Source organism: Dendrobates tinctorius, unplaced genomic scaffold (assembly GCF_039654945.1).
Source record: "Dendrobates tinctorius isolate UK_male_01 unplaced genomic scaffold, ASM3965494v1 ptg000107l, whole genome shotgun sequence".
In the NCBI taxonomy this organism is placed as follows: domain Eukaryota; kingdom Metazoa; phylum Chordata; class Amphibia; order Anura; family Dendrobatidae; genus Dendrobates; species Dendrobates tinctorius.
In genome coordinates, this window is record NW_027361775.1 from 31517535 (window position 1) to 31535558 (window position 18024).

General features: G+C 44.6%; 1 protein-coding gene across 1 annotated transcript in view; it reads right to left on the reverse strand.

Moving 5' to 3' along the window:
- Positions 1 to 18024, reverse strand: part of ECEL1 (endothelin converting enzyme like 1) — a 130608-nt gene that overhangs the window by 32759 nt on the left and 79825 nt on the right. The window contains exon 10 of the mRNA XM_073589334.1: positions 9137 to 9240. Within this exon, the coding sequence (XP_073445435.1) occupies positions 9137 to 9240 (104 nt within the window). The remainder of the gene's footprint in view (positions 1 to 9136; positions 9241 to 18024) is intronic.

Consider the following 18024-nt stretch of genomic DNA (forward strand, 5'->3'; position numbering starts at 1 on the left):
TTTCTCAACTCTGTTCATGTTGTAACATTTTTGCCGTGAAGAAGAGGCTGGGACCTCTGCGGAGTCAAATTCAGTTTTGAGAACTGCGTAAGTAAAGCGAGCGTCTGTGATAATATAGGAGAGAAACTGCCCACTAATCCTACAGAAACCTCTGGAAGAGCATGGCATTGTGAATGTTACACATATACAGCCTTTATTCTACTGAGTTAAACAACTCAGCTTTATCTCATGATGGAAGAACCTTTGGATGGTAAAATATTTTCCTCAAAAAGAAGTTTATTGAAAAAAATCCGATTTAAATCAAAAAAATCCGATTTAAATCAAAAAAATCCGATTTTTTTGATTTTTTTTGAAAAAACATTGATTTTTATCCACCCTGCACTGGAGCCATAGGCGGAGGAGGACATGACTTGGGGATGGGTGGACCTTTACTCCTGCAGCTTTTTGGTATAGTGGTGTTGATTTTAAGCAAGAGTGATGTTGCTTTCAGAGTAAGAAGCACAGTATGTGCTTGGGCTTATATAGAGCAGGAAATCTGTCTCTCTCCCTCTTTCTTACACAGGATGAACAGGAGGAAGCATTTCCCGCCCTCCTGCCCCCTGTTTATAATCATTGTCCTAAAACGTTTTAATTATTGCTTGTATGATGAATGCTTTATTGTATATTTTGTTCCAGGTTCAATTTTATCATGGCTATAAAGAGTTAATAGCATTAACCTTCTAAGCCCAAGGGAAGGGCCGTCCTTCAGCCATGGTTCACTAGAGGTTTCCTCCACAGGGGTTTTTTCCTCTCCTGAGTGCTGTAGGATGACTCTTTGTGAGTCGGAGGTTTGCCAAGTTAGTCCCCTTAATGCTTTTGCAGGGACTTCTAGTTTATAAGTTTACTAAAGTGATTTATTAAAAAAAAAAAAAAAAAAGGTGTCAAATGTGAATTTATAACCCGTCACAGCTTTGCGGTTTAGGCCTCTTTCACACTTCAGTTTTTTGTGTCAGTTAAAATTCGCCAAAAAGGCGGAAAAGCGGATCCGTTCCTAACTGATGTGAATGGATGCCACAGGATCCGTTTTGTGACGGATCCGCAGAATGAAGAATTTTAAAGGAACTACTGGCCGGGAAGGAGAGAGAGAGAGAGTTGTTCTCGTCCGCCAGAAAGGATTTCAGGGTTAATTTTCTCCCTGACTTTCTTTCTCCGGGCATGCGCAATGGAAAATGCGGATCCAACCACTAAAAAAACATTGCAAGGTCCGTCCAGGCATGCCGGCGGATGAAAAAAATTTGGCGGATCCTCACAAAAACGGATCCAACGGATGGCCATCCGTCAAGATCCGCCAGTAATGCAACTCAATGGGGAAAAAAACGGATCCGCAAAAAAAATGGTGGATCCGTTTTTTTCAAAACCTGGCAGATTTTGACTGATGGTCAAAAACGGAAGTGTGAAAGAGGCCTTAGGAGTCAGGTGGAAGTTGCAGACAAGTTAAGGTGGACTAATTTTAACTAATAGAGGATGTAAAACCTCATGGTGGTGAACAGGCTCGGCTTTGGTGGCCAGCCTCAAGGATGTTGTAATGGTAACGTCAATCAGGGGCGGGCGCAGTGGTTAAGCACAGGAGTGAGGATAACAGGGTCAGTGGTGCCCTGAAAGTTTACTGGCTCTGCTTGAATGGCAAGCCAGTGCGTGCCATCCCTTTATGGCTGTCTATCCTGGTTCTGTATGTCAGACAGCTGGGGATATCACAGTACTTGTGAATCCCAATGTACTAGCACTTCGCCTGACTCCTACTGTGATTGTTTTGATCCTGTGATTTAAATAAAACAGTGGCGATTTTGACAACCAAAATAATGTGTTGTGTATTTATTCTAGTGCCTAGGTCTACTGTAGTTATGGTGGTTTTAAGATGGAGTAGGGGTCCGTCCCATATCCATAAGTCATGTGTTCAGGATGTTACTTCCTTCCTTGGCTGTCATGTATCAGCACTGCTTATTCTGATGATAATTTTTCCTCTCATTTTCTTCCTTATCTACAACCTGTTTTCTTTGCCTTCCTGTCCCTTCCTGAGACAGTAGATGCTGTCACCTCTCTTGTCACTTTTATCTGATGTTTACAACTCCTTACTGCTATCTCTAACACTGAGAGTTCAGAGGGGCAAAGCAGAGGCCAGGTTATCCAAACCAGGTCAGAGTTCTTACACAACTCAACTACAGGGTGGGTGATTTATATGGATACACCTAAATAAAATGGGAATGGTTGGTGATATCAACTTCCTGTTTGTGGCACATAAGTATATGGGAGGGGGAAAACATTTCAAGATGGGTGGTGACCATGGCGGTCATTTTGATTTCAGCCATTTTGGATCCATCTTTACTTTTTTCAATGGGAAGAGGGTCATGTGACACATCAAACTCATTGAGAATTTCACAAGAAAAACAATGGTGTGATTGGTTTTAACGTAACTTTATTATTTCATGAGTTATTTACAAGTATCTTTGTTTACGGCCATTGGGAAGAAGGTGGACCCAGGCAACTATAGGCCGGTGAGTCTGACTTCTATACCAGGAAAGATCTTTGAACAAATTATTAAACAACATGTATGTCAGTACCTGGATAAGAATGAAGTGATTAAACAGAGTCAGCATGGGTTTGTAACTAATAAGTCATGTCAGACAAGCTTAATTTCCTTCTATGACGGAATCACTGATTGGGTGGATCAAGGAAATGCTGTAGATATAGTATATCTTGACTTCAGCAAAGCATTTGACAAAGTATCTCATACAATCCTTATTGAAAAAATGACTAAGTATGGAATGCACAAGGCAACTGTAAGGGGGATTCATAACTGGCTTAGTGATCGGACCCAAAGAGTGGTCGTAAATGGCTGCACATCCAGTTGGAGGAATGTCTCAAGTGGGGTACCACAGGGCTCTGTCCTGGGCCCTGTATTGTTCAACATCTTTATCAATGATTTAGATGAAGGAATTGAGGGTAAACTGATTAAATTTGCTGATGACACAAAGCAAGGAGGGATAGCTAATACTAGAGAAGAGAGAGAGAGGATTCAAAAAGATATAAATAAACTGGAGCAGTGGGCAGCAACTAACAGAATGGTTTTTAACAGGGAAAAATGCAAAGTACTACATCTGGGCAATAAAAATGAAAAAAGCATATACAGAATGGGAGGAATAGGGCTAAGCAACAGCACATGTGAAAAAGACTTGGGTATACTAATAGATCACAGACTGAATATGAGTCAACAGTGTGATGCAGCAGCAAAAAAGGCAAATGCAATTCTAGGATGTATTAACAGAAGCTTACAGTCTAAATCACATGAAGTCATTATTTCCCTCTACTCCTCTTTGGTCAGACCTCATCTGGAATATTGTGTCCATTTTTGGGCACCACATTTTAAAAAAGACATCAGCAAACTGGAGCAAGTTCAGAAAAAAGCGACCAGAATGGTGACCGGTCTGCAAACCCTGTCTTATGAGGAAAGGTTGCAGGATTTGGGAATGTTTAGTTTGCAAAAGAGAAGACTGAGAGGAGACTTAATAGCTGTCTACAAATATCTAAAGGGCTGTCACATTGTAGAAGGATCATCTTTATTCTCATTTGCACAAGGAAAGACTAGAAGCAATGGGATGAAACTGAATGGGAGGAGACATAGATTAGATATTAGTAAAAACTTTTTGACAGAGTGATCAATGAGTGGAACAGGCTGTCACAAGAAGTGGTGAGTTCTCCTTCAATGAAAGTCTTCAAACAGAGGCTGGACAGACATCTGACTGGGATGATTTAGCGAATCCTGCTTTAAGCAGGGGGTTGGACCAGATGGCCCAGGAGGTCCCTTCCAACTCTACGATTCTATGATTCTATGACATGTCGCAGAGGATAACATGTGAGGAGCGGATAGAAATTGTGTTGATGTCTGGTGAACGCAGTGCCCGGGTCATTGGACCAGATTTCAATGCAAGACACCCTACGAAAGAAAACTGTCACCATTCCCATTTTATTTAGGTGTATCAATATAAATGGCTCACCCAAAAAAGTTTGCCTCATGACTGAACATAATGTTCTGTGTAAACTGAGGGTCCTCTTCCAATTTTTGTTATGCCGATTCTGCAAATTCAGCATGCCGATCTGGGTCACCCACCATTCCCATTTTATTTAGGCGTATCCATATAAATGGCCTACCTTTTGTAGATAAAGGACTTACTGTACCTACTTACAACAGCAAAATGGTATGAGATTTTTAATGAAGGCTAATTTGAAAGTTGTTTAATTTTGCATTTGCATTTTGTTCAAATGACCAAAAAGTTAGTGTAACGGTTTCTATAGTCTTTAGTTAAATGATTATTAGATGTATTGCAGAGTAAGGAAATATATCAATGAGTTACTTAGTTTCAAAGTGTTAGACTTTGTTCACATGTTGCAATTTTATAATGAGTATGCTGAGGTTTTAGCAAAACTATAGCATTTTTTCTGGAATCAGAGCCTAGGTATATTAACACCCTAACAAGACATTTCTCTTCTCAGTCATCATGCTGTGTTGTAATTTTCATTCATTTACTTATAATTGCACAGCATCCATGGTCCACAGAATACGTAATAAATTCATGATCCCTGGGGGTCCGACTACTGAAACCCTCACTGATTCTGGTGATCACAAAGTCCCTCTTGTATGGCTAATGCAGTAATACCTATACTCAACCACCACTTTACTCAATTCTTCATTACAAAAAATTAAAACTTTTTTTTTTACAAATTTTAGCAAAATTAAATAATTGAAATAATGGCTGTGTCTACTACATGTTTAAATAGGTTATCTAGTCTTCTTTCTGCAGGAGCACAATGCTCCCCAGCCTTCCTGCCTGTATCTGGTTCGGGTAACGAGGATTGCACAATACAGAGGCACATCCATGTTAGTTCTGGACGGAGACAATACTTGTGGTGGAAGTTACATCTGAACTGCAGGACAAAGTGGGTAACTCAGTCTTCCTTGTACAGGGCCTCACAAGTCAATGTGTTTCACTGTGACCACTGCACTTCATGAGAACAATGTACAGCGTAAGGGAGCTCCACCGGCTACCACCTTACTAAACTGCCCCAACCCTACATGACTTTGTTGTACTTCGTGGCAGACCAGGTCTGGCTAGCACTAATAACGTTCCTAAACGTCTCTTGCTATAGGTTCTCTGACTTTCCTGCTTAACCCCTTAGTGACCGGGAGAAACTTTTTAAATCTGACCAATGTCACTTTATGTGGTAATAACTCTGGAACGCTTCAACAAATGATTTTGAGTTTTTTCGTGGCACATTATAATTTATGAACATGGTAAATTTAGGTCAATATGTTTTGTGTATATAAAAAATATCAGAAATTTGACAAAAATTTTAAAAAAATAGCAATTTTCAAACTTTGAACGATTATCCCTTTGATCCAGATAGTCATACTACAGAAAAACATTAATAAATAACATTTCCCACATATCTGCTTTACATCAGCACCATTTGTAAAATGTTATTTTATTTTGTTAGCCTTTTAGGAGGTTTAAAAAATAAGCAGTAATTATTCATTTTTTCAATAAAATTTCCAAAACTTGTTTTTTTGAGAGATCCATCTAGGTTTGAAGTGAGTTTGGGGGTCCTATATATTGGAAAACCTCCAAAGGTGATACCATTTTAAAAAGAGCACCCCCTGACATATTGAAAACTGCTGGCAGGTAGTTTATTTTCTCTTCAGGTGATTTTAAGGAATTAATGCAAAGTGGCATGACAGGAATGAAAGTGTATTTTTACCATCTAAATATCGCTAACTTCTGAACAGGTCACTATATATATGGCGGACTCTAAGGTCGCTATGAGGCCGTGAACTGTCATGGCAAACATCAGAACCAGATGATCATGATCTCAGGGCACCGATGGAGATAGAGGGAGCCCCCACATTCTGTTAACCATTTCTATTATGTAGTCACTACTGACAGCAACATCTAAGGGGTTAAACAGATAAGGATGGTGCCAACACTGATCATGGCTGATACAGCAAGTTGTCAGTTATAGTGTACATCCGACAGCTGATGGATTGTCACCTTATGGGGATGCTAGTCTCTTATATCTCAGGTCAGTAAAAAGACTTATTGGCTGTCATTAAAGGGTTAAGTAAATTAATAAATAACACTGCTGCCCCTGAAGAGCTCTTGCTGAAACTTGCTCCCTTTTCCTGGTCCCTTCCCACATATACACTCAATGATGATCGCTTTCCTCTGAGGGTGTCCTTTCTTATCTCTCGCTCACTACCACCAAATCAGGAACTGACACACAGGTCCCCAATCCTCCTCCCCAACCATGGGACGGCCCTACAGTTAACCATCACCCCTGACTAACAGGAACTGTAGCCTCCCAGAGGATAACGCATACAAACAGTACATTTTCATATATTTAGAACAGGGGTCTCCAGAGAGGTGCCACATCATCATTTCCACCCCTACACTGGTGCAGCTCTTGAAGATTAACTGTTCAAACCAGCATCATGGTCACGCTACTGGTCTAAACATTGCGCTCTCCCATGCGGCAAGTAGAGGCAGCTTTGTCTTTGCATCACTGAGGGACTAAAGCTGGCCACATTCAGCAATCTGTCCTTCTTCAGAACAGCACTTGCAAACTGTAGTAGACCCACTTGATAGCCTGCAGAGATGGCTGGGAATCTCAGCCACAAGCTGCAAACTATAGGTTTAAAAATCCCTCATTTCTTGAGAGGACTTTTAATGAGCTAAATTGTAAAATTGCTTTTACAAGCACTTTGCAATTTTGCCCATTTGATAAGTTGAGATAGCCCTTTTAAATCTTTCTTGCTATTGTACAAAACTTTTTGCAAATTACAGTTTGTTTTTATTTAATAAATGTGTCCATTACTTTACTTGTATTATTTTAAAGAATGACCAGTAACATAGTTAGCTACAATCCGCATTTTAACATAAAGTTGGGTACAGAAAAGAAAACAATAATACAATGAATAAAATTGTTCTGCCATTCAAATGCTTCATCTGAAATCTTGCTAAACTGGGCGATGCTTTAAAAAACATTTGCTATTGTAAAAAGATATTTTTTCATTTGATGTTAAAAAGTTTTGCCTGCTCAGTCTCATAGATTATGCTAAGTTGCAAATAAGGGCTGATTCATACATCCGTGAGGCTCCGTCCAAGCATGGACTGCTGTTGAAATATGTTTAATGCAACAACTGCATTCCTGTCTAAGTGTTTAGTTGCTAGATTTGTATGCAGTTTATAAAGTTAAAACAAAAAAATGCTTACACAGGGAGAACGTGTGACTGTAATTCCCGTGTCTGTGTATGAGAGAAGCAGCCTGCTGTAGATGCTGCACAGATAGAGACACACAAATGATTTCTTCCTGATCTATTAAGCATATCATATATTGTTCCTGTTTGTTCCTTAATAAAGAAGCTTTGTTGTGACACGCTTGGAGAGTACCCTAAATGATCTGCTGCCAACAACCACAAACCATGGACTCGCCATATATGAGGCTGCTGAATTCGGGTCAATATACCTGTGGCCAGTCAGTGGGTTGTGGCCGGTGATTGGACCAAGTTTCACGGACATCTGAATGAGCCCTTGGTTTGGCTAGCTATTGGAATGGTCGGCATGAAATAAAACATTTAGACTATGTACCCACGTATGCAGAAAATTCCTGACAAAAAAACGGACTCCTTCCCAGAAAATGCACGTTTTTCCACGCGATTTTTATGCGTTTTTTCCGGAGCCGCGTCCCCAGTCTCATAGAATATAGTTAGAAATACGGATTTTTCTGCGAAATTAATGAGCATGCTGCGTTTTTTACCGCAATGCGTTTTTTTTTTGCAGAAAAAACGCATCAATATGCACAAAACGTGTGGAATTCATTCAAATGAATGGGATGCTTCTTGTAAGTGTTTTTTAAGCGTTTTGCCGGTGAAAACGCTTAAAAAGCATGAAAAAAACACTTACGTGTGCACACATTCTTACTCAGAGTGGACGCAGCACAGGAAATATTCGGCCAGTCCCAACTTTACTGACAAATGTAGAAGCTGAACTTGCCAACTACATTGTAAAAAAATTAATCACCATCCTCTTTTGGGGAAAGTTGTATTAGAAGCCCTTTACATATATGACAATTTAGCAACTTCCTCATTAGTGTAGTCAAGAACTGTAATCTACTAGTCTAAAGCCCCCGTCGCACATAGTGATCTCGCTAGCGAGATCGCTGCTGAGTCACAAGTTTTGTGATGCAACAGCGATCTCACCAGCGAGATCGCTGTGTGTGACACTGACCAGCGACCGGCCCCCCTGCCAGGTATCGCTAATCATCCTGGAATGGCCAGGACATTTTTTTGATCGCTGGTCTCCTGCTGGCCAGCACGCATCGTTGCGTGTGACAGGCGGGAGACCAGCGATCAGCAATCTGGTAACTAAGGTAAACACAGGGTTTCTAAGCGACACGCAGCGCTTAGAAACCCGATGTGTACCTTAGTTACCAGCATGCTGGTGCAGGGAGCTGGTAACCAAGGTATACATCGGGTTTCTAAGTGCCGCATGCTGCTTAGAAACCCAATGTGTACCTTGGTTACCAGCTCCCTGCACCAGCGCGCTGGTAACTAAGGTACACAGTGGGTAACTAAGCGACGTGCGTCGCTTGTTACCTTCCTGTCGCTGGTGCTGATCGCTGCTGAGATCTGCCTGTTTGGCAGCTCACCAGCGATCATGTAGCAACACACCAGCGATCCTGACAAGGTCATATCGTTGTCGGGATCGCTGGTGCGTCGCTGTGTGTGACGGGACCCTAATATACAGAATGTGCCTTCATAGTTTCTATTTCATACATGTTTCTATTGTATGAAGCCATTATTTTTGACATTCTCAGTTTTATGTGGCGAATATTTTTTATATCCGTGGTGTAATATTTGCACAAAAATACGTTTCTAGATTAGTGGGGCTTAGTCAAATTTTGAGGGCAAATAGATACATTATGTGGGTTTTTCTTCGATCCATTTGTACACATCTTGAAATTAGAGCTGGTTTTGTGCTTATTTTTTTGAAAAATGCATTAAAATGTCAAAGTGACTATTCTATTATATAACAGCAGGTATACATACGCGGACTTATCCACTTCCTGATGGATCTTCTTTACTGATTGTTTGATGCTAAACCTAATACTGTTCAGAATGTTCTTGAAATAGGTCTTCTCATGAACCTCAAACTAATAGGTTAAAAGAAAACAGAAAATACAGAATCAGTGTCCAGGAGGTAAAGATAACATAACTGTCCATGAAATAAAAAAAAATAATACAGTGTATTGAGCTGAACAAAGCAGACAATAATGAGTAGAATAAAATTACATAAAATATTAGACATCATTAATGTATTACACATTCTGCCGGAGACATGAAAGATATGAGACGAATGTCTGTAGGTGGGATATACATGACATTCCTTTGGTGGCATTTACCTGCTTTTACTTTGAGAGAACTCACATCATAGATTTAATGTAATGTATTAATAACAAATACCTGGATTAATTACTCAGTAGTCTTGTACCTGGTGAATCATTAGGTCATTTATATTTTCTGTTAATCAAACATTTATTGTTCATGGTAAACCAAGAATTCATTAATTCATGTTGAGGACCAATATATATATGTTTGCTTGTTCACAAATCATTAGTAGGCAATCTGAAAAAATATTCAAATTTTTCAGCTTTTATGCTTTCTTTAATATTTTAGCCTCGTAAAAATGAAAATCTATAAAACAGACACAAGTACACTGCACTATTTGTACTGTAATTTTCATCTAACAGCTATTTTATCTTTAACTTTAAACTAACACCTGGAAACAACAATTTTTGGTGACAAAGAAAGCAGCAAAAACACCTGGAAAAAGACTGCAAAAATTGTGGATTTTTTTAACCTCTTCACAAAATATAACGTATATTTACATCATATGTTATGTTGCTGTAGGGAAGGTGACCTGACGGACGGACGGACGTGTCAGTGTAGAGAAAGATAGGTTTGCACAGTTTAGACAGGTGTCAGTTACTACAGTGGGGAAACAGCTAGAAAAGTGTAGTGGATGTGCAGTACCTTGGGTTGACCATTAGATGGCAGGGAGGAGTGTGAGCAAAGGACTTGACATCAGCTTAGGGCTTTAGAAACCGTTGGTCATGGGGGGTGGAGTAACAGTGACAGGGACCGGGAGTGCTATAAATACTGAGGGAGGGTTCCAGAAGGTTCCAGTCCCCAGGGGGAGCTCCAGTGACAGGAGGACTACGACAGTTCGTGCGCTGTGAGGAAAACCGTACCAGGGGGACTAAGGAGAGAGAACGTCAGGGGGGTGGTCCTGACAGGAAGAACCGCAGAAGAGACGAGACACCGGGTGTGGGACACAGTGTTGGACACGACGACTGATCAGTGGAAGTGCTGTTGGTTTATGGGCCTAAAGCGGCCACAGTAACGGACCTGTCAGGAGCGTCGACGAGTGCAGAGGGGACGGTGTATGCATACACGTCCCCAGTATAGAGTACGGTGTGTAAGAAGCGGCCCTGGAAACGGAGGGCCGTGAGGTAAAGAAAGTGCGGTGTGCTCTGAGGCCGTCAGACGGACGGCGAGTGAAATAAACTTGGACCTGTTGCACCCAGAATCTGCCTCCATCTTGTCTCTGTTTTATCTCTGCGCGGTGAGAAGAGGGACCACCCCCCAGCTCGGCCCACCGACTCTACATTTGGCGTAGTCGGCAGGATCGCTGCCGCTAATACTCCATCTTCTGCGGCAGGCCTGCCTCAAGTAATGGAAAGAGATTTGGACTATGCTGCGTGGAGTGGAAACACCTGTGGATTACAACTTGCTTACCTGTGGATTACAAAGTGGGAGCGCTGTGGTGACTCAGTGGTGCTGACAGAAGATCCGGGGCGGTACCAGGTGCTGCGCAAGATGGCGGCATTGCTACAGCGCAGGGGAGAGGTCCGGGTGTTTGCAGTCGTGTTGAATGGACTGGGGCCCCCTCCAACGTACCCCCGTGGACAGCAGTATGTGCCCGGAGGCCGATGCTCCCATGTACTGGACCCTGTCAGATGGGTTGAAAGGCCTGCCAACGCCCCACCCAGCAGGAGGAGTGGCACAGAAGAAAAGCTTGGCTGCAGCTGTCTGGCGCCATTCGATTGCTGCCCAACGGACGGTATGAGACGCTGCGGGTGTCGGGGCATCGGCCGCCTAGAGTGGCAATGGCGGCGGGAGATGGAGCTGTGCCAGAAGTCGCCCTCAGGACCATGGGCAGGTAGCGGGATGCTGAGCTGGGGAGCGGAGCCTGAGTGGAGTCAGCGAGAGCGGCCGCCACCAATACCGGCAGAGGACTTCTCAGCGGAGCCCCCAAGTCTGGGGAAAGGCCTGCAGGACAGTGGAGCGAGGGATGGAGGCTGCGGGGGAAGCCGCGTGTTGATGTGATGGAGGCCGCAGCGCCGGGGAAGGTGAGAGTACCCCCAGCCCCACCAGTGCCTCCGCAAGCAGCCCCCACCATTCTGCCGCAGCACGCTGCCCCCAGTGCACCGGAAGGCCTAGGTACATCGGGCCCGGTGGTGTATGCAGAGCTGACCGATGCCCCTGCTCAAGTCCCCGAGCTACCCCGCCCGGAGCCACCAGTGCGGAGCTCACCCAAAGAAGACGCTGCTGCGTTCCCCCTGCTGATAGAAGCTGCATCTTTGGAACCGGCCGTTACTCCGGCTCCGTTGGAAGTAGTGGATGCGGCCTGTCCTGAGGCCACGGTTATGCCGGCGCTGGAGCCGGCTGCAGCCGACTTAGCAGGCCCTGTGACTTCAGCCCTCAAGGACCCGGCTGTCCCCATTTGCCACCTGGCCCCAGCGGCTGCTGGGCCGCAGATATCATCGGCCGCCTCTGCCCCACGCGCTTTTTCAGCAAAGTCCCGCCCACCGGACTCTGGGACTGGCACGGCACCCTCCGTTTGGGTTGCGGAGGTGATCAAACAGAAGAAAGTTCGGGAGCAGGAGGTATGGAGCCTGCTCCACTCAAAGGGGGAGGCTGGCATGGCGGTGCAGAGATCACGGGGATGGCTGGTATACACCAACGTCGACAGGGGGTATGGCTTCATCTGTGACACGACTGGCCAGAAGGTGTATGTGAATGTGGCCTCCATATGGCATGGTCGAGCTCTGAAGGAAGGGGACTTGGTTTCCTACTATAAAGAATACTGCCTCCGCGGATATTATGCGGTGGCAGTACTGGCGGAGCCCGAAGAAAGCGAACCCCCGTAAAGAGGACTGTTGTGGACACTCCCTGTATCTTCGGGGGGCTCCACAGCTGTGGGGTCCCTCACTACTAGCCACTGCGTAGTGAAGTAGACTGTCGAGAGTTCGGTGCACTGGAGTGCAGGTTCGGGAGAACAGTTCTAGTTTCAAGAAAAAAAAAATGCTTTATTTGCTGAGTTTATTTTTAGTATGTTCCTCTTACAGGATGCTATTTGCTTATTTGAAACTTGACAGAACGGGGATAAGGAGAAGTGGAGGAGTGTCCAGGTTCAAGGAAGGGGGGAGAAAGAAGACATGCAATGTTTGTGTGATATGTTTGTTTTAGAAGCAAAAGGAAAATAAAAAAATATATATAAAAATGGGTACTTGTGCTATTATAAAGTTGTTTAATGTATAATATGCCAAAGTAAAATGCAACAGGTCCGGGTAAGGGAAGGTCTGTGGGACCAACGGGAAGTGTGAGATCCGAAGAGGGGTCTATGTGTGAAGAGGGTCTGGGAGACCGAGACGCCGACCATGACATGTAACTGAAAGATGGGTAAAAGAGTTGGAAGACGTGAGAGAGACAGCCGTCCTAGGTCAGGTCCCCAACACCACGGACACCCCTGAAGGAGGAAGGCGGGCGCTGGTAATGATCTGGTAGGTGTGATACCTCAATCATGGCGTACCGAATAGTGGAAGGTGACAGTAGGGGAGAGTAGGGGAAGGTACACGCCATAGAGAGAATATGGGTGTACCTAGCCCAATTTGAAAGACGTTGTCATGTGGCGTGCGTGCTGGTGAGTAGCAGTAGGCTGCTCAGAGCATAGTGCTCCCAGTATGGTTCGGCCCCCGCAGGTAGTGGGTTTGGCCCAACAGCTGCTCCGACAACAGAGTGTAGGTGAAGCTTCAGAACGATGAAGGCAGGGATGACGATTGTCGAGGATGACAATGGACAAAGAAAGGGGGAGTGTAGGGAAGGTGACCTGACGGACGGATGGACGTGTCAGTATAGAGAAAGATAGGTTTGCACAGTTTAGACAGGTGTCAGTTACTACAGTGGGGAAACAGCTAGGAAAGTGTAGTGGACGTGCAGTACCTTGGGTTGACCATTAGATGGCAGGGAGAAGTGTGAGCAAAGGACTTGACATCAGCTTAGGGCTTTAGAAACTGTTGGTCATGGGGGGCGGAGTTACAGTGACAGGGAGCGGGAGTGCTATAAATACTGAGGGAGGGTTCCAGAAGGTGCCAGTCCCCAGGGGGAGCTCCAGTGACAGGAGGACTACGACAGTTCGTGTGCTGTGAGGAAAACCGTACCAGGGGGACTGAGGAGAGAGAACGTCAGGGGGGTGGTCCTGACAGGAAGAACCGCAGAAGAGATGAGACACCGGGTGTGGGACACCGTGTTGGACACAACGACTGATCAGTGGAAGTGCTGTTGGTTTATGGGCCTAAGGTGGCCACAGTAACGGACCTGTCAGGAGCGTCGACGAGTGCAGAGGGGACGGTGTATGCATACACGTCCCCAGTATAGAGTACGGTGTGTAAGAAGCGGCCCTGGAAATGGAGGGCCGTGAGGTAAAGAAAGTGCGGTGTGCTCTGAGGTCGTCAGACGGACGGCGAGTGACATAAACTTGGACCTGTTGCACCCAGAATCTGCCTCCATCTTGTCTCTGTTTTTTCTCTGCGCTGTAAGAAGAGGGACCACCTCCCAGCTTGGCCCACCGACTCTACACTGCTTTCTGTGAAGCGGGCTCTGGCGCAGAGCCCGCATCTTACCCCACTCATGACAGCTGAATTAATTAGCTGTCATGTGCCTTTAACAGCCGCGGATGGCTTGGTGCTCCATTTGCTGTTAACCAGTAAAATCTCACTGTCAATTTCTACTAGCCAGAAGCACATCATTAATCTCACCCATCCGTGCCCCTGTCACATGATCGGTGGGCGCCGATGGGTTGTCATGACAGCTGTCAGTCTGCTGAAGACCCCCGTGCCTGTCAATATGACACTTCTGTGAATGTTGGCTCGTGGCCGGCGTTCATAGGAAATCATTATTTCTGCTATATGTAGCAGTGTTTCAAGTCATCTAAGGGGACTATTGAAGACATAAAAAAGTTAAAAAAAAGTTTAAAAATATGGAAAAAAAAATATGTTCAAATCACCCCCCTTTTGCCCCACTGAAAATAAAACAGCAAAAGAAATTTGATATCACTGCATTCAGAGATGTCTGAACTATAAAAATTTAAAGTAAATTAATCTGGTCAGTAAACCGCATAACAAGAAAAAAAATCAAAACGTCAGAATTACATTTTTTGGCCACCGCAACATTGCAATAAAATGCAATAAGAGTCGATCAAAACATTGTATCTATTCTAAAATGGTATCAGTAGAAACGTCAGCTCAGTGCGCAAAAGTAAGCCTTCACCCAGCGCCATATCCCTTAAAATGAAAATGCCATGGGTCTTGGAAAATGGCGACAAACACAAAAAACTTTTTTTCATACAAATTTCAGAATCTTTTTTCACCACTTAAAAAATAAACTATACATGTTTGGTATCTGCATACTCGTACTGACCTGGAGAATCATATTGCCTGGTCAGTTTTACAGTATAGGGAACATGGTAAATACAAAAAAAAACAATTGTGGAATTGCACTTTTTTTTGCAATTTCACCGCACTTGGATCCCCCCCCCCTCCATTTTCCAGTACATTATATGGTAAAATCAATGGTGACGTTCCAAAGTTCAAGTCGTCCCTCAAAAAACAAGACCTCATACACCCATATTGATGAAAATATAAAAAAGTTTGCAAAAGTTATGGATCTTGGAAGAAGGAAAGTACAGACAAAAAAAAAAATGGAAAATGGCCATGGCGTGAAGGGGTCTAATTCTACAAGTGAAACCAACATTATCAGGTTAAAGAACTAGTGTGATCATACTTCCTACTATCTGCAATCTCCAAGTACTACCGTATTTTTTGGATGATAAGACGCACCAGAGCATAAGATGCACCCCAAAGTTTGAGAAGGAAAATGGGGAAAAAATGTATGCGTCAAATGGGGGTCTGTCTTACAGTCCTGAATTCATCTTACACGGGGGGGATCGGAAGCGCTGGTGGCAGCAGGAGTCGAGTGATTCTTCCGGTTGTCCGACGCTGCAGGGCGATGATCTCGCTCCCATCCCAGCCTGGCTGGTGCGGCTAGTTCGGCGGTGCTCAGTGGTGCGAGGGGCTCTGGTGCCATTTTGTGAAAGCCCGCAGACACTGCACTTCTCATGCCTTGATGCTGTGGCCTCCGGGAAAATGGCCGCCGGAGGTGGCGCATGCGCAGATTGAGATCTTGGCAATGAGATCTCACCTCGAGATCTCAGGAGACGAGATCTCAATCTACACATGCGCCGCCTCCGGTGGCCATTTTCCTGGAGGCCACAGCATCGAGGCAATAGAACGGCGGGGCTTTGGGCTTTCACATAATGTTGTCAGAGGCCCCCGCAGCACCGAGCACCACTGAAACTGTCGCACCAGGCTGGGATGGGAGCGAGATCGCCCTGCAGCGTCAGATCACCGGAAGAATCGCCCGTCTCCTGCTGCCACCACGCTAACTGTAAGTACATTCTGACTATAAGATGCACCCCCGTTTTCTACCTAAATTTTTTGGGAAAAAAGTGCTTCTTATAGTCCGAAAAGTATGATATGTGCTAAACTATAGTTTAAAAAATAACATTACCTGCTTTACATCCCAGAAAGGTGAAGTGAGTTCATTCGCTGTGAATTCCCAGGACCTGTTTGATGGCACTGCGAGCATGACTTTCTCATGCTCGCGGTACTGTCAGACAAGGAATAGGAGTTATCAGGGAGACACTGAGCAGAAGTGGTGTATGGTCGCATCATACAGCCTGCCATCTAGATGTAGCAGAACTAGACTCATCGTGGGACAAATAGATTATCATCTTCTCTGCGGACAGGTGAGGAATATTGTTGTTTGTTATTTTAACTCTTATGCAGAAGACAATGGCATCACTGGAATGGGCGATGTCATAAGTATGGCTTAATTAAGATTTATTAAAGGAGTTTGTATCATTCTTTCAATTAAAGGACTTTTTTCAGTGTGCGTGTGTTTTTATATGATATGACTATGGGGTTAGTAATGGGGGTGTCTTATTGGCGCCTCTCCATTACTAACCTCAGGGCTTACATGTCACCTGACAATACAAAGGTGATATCAACCTTCCCAACTATCACCCCACTTGCTACGGCTACATGGCAAGTGGGAAGAGCCAGACTAAGCGCCAGAATTGGCACATTTTAGACATGCACCTTTTCTAAGATGGCTAAGAACTGGTGTTCTTGTACATGGCGTCCCAGTATCCATGGCCCCTTCCTTGGCTATTAATATCAGCCCGCAGCTGTCTGCATAGCCATTGCTGGTTATAATAGGGGGACCTTACGTCATTTTTTGGGGTGTCCCCCATTTTAATAGCCAGTAAAGGCTAAGTATACAGTTGTGAGCTTATATTAATTGCCTGGGAAACTCCATGGGTATTACCCCCTTACCAGACTATAAACATCAGCCCCCAGCTGTCGGCTTTCCCTTTGCTAGCTATGAAAATTACGCGGAAGCCCACGCAATTTTTTACAGAAATAGCTTAGTTACTCACCGATAACGGTGTTTCTCGGAACCCATGACAGCACCACGGAGAGAGGGGGTCCGCCCATCAAGGACAGGAACCTACAGACAAAAGAGCGGCACCTCTCCTCCGCCCCCAGTTGGTTACAGAGCATCAGAGGGTCTCCCGGTTAGTTAACAACAAAAGTATATACATAACATTACAATTTGTATACTTATAGAGAAGTCTCGTGTCTAAGAACACACTCTGCACACATTAAATCGTGCTCACCGCACACGTGAAAAAAGGGGGGGAATTAAGCGGGTGCTGTCATGGGTTCCGAGAAACACCGTTATCGGTGAGTAACTAAGCTATTCTCCCTCACCCATGACAGCACCACTGAGAGAATTTCAGAGATTGGTAGCTTAGGGAGGGACCACCGCCTGAAGGACCCTTCTCCCGAAGGTCAGGTCAGACGCAGAGGCTAGATCTAGGCGATAGTGTTTGAAAAAGGTAGAAGGTGTTGACCAGGTGGCCGCCTTACAGATCTGTTCTATTGATACCTCTGATCTTTCTGCCCATGAGGTCGCCATTGCTCTCGTAGAGTGGGCTTTTAGACCCTCCGGGATGGTATTCCCGCTGCATGAGTATGCCAGGGCAATCGCATCCCTTATCCATCTTGCCAGGGTACTTTTGGACGCCCCGTGCCCCTTACGAGGTCCCTGGAAACACACAAAGAGAGATCCTTCCTTCCTACATCCCTTGGTGGCCTCTAGGTAGTGCACTAAGCACCTCTTCACATCTAATGTGTGAAATTTCTCCTCTCCTCTATTCGTAGGGTTTGGGCAGAAGGAAGGAAGGAATACCTCCTGTGATCTATGGAAGTGTGTTGCTACCTTGGGCAAATATGCAGGGTCAGGTTTCAATATAATTCTATCCTCCATAATTTTAATGAATGGGGGTAATGCCGATAAGGCTTGTATGTCACTCACTCTGCGAGCCGATGTTAGGGCCACTAGCAGTATCGTTTTTAATGATAGGGTCTTTAGTGGAGCTGACTGAATAGGCTCGAATGGGGGTCCTGTAAGGGCTGACAACACTAAGTTCAGTTCCCATTATGGTACTTTCTGGGTAGCTATTGGTCTAG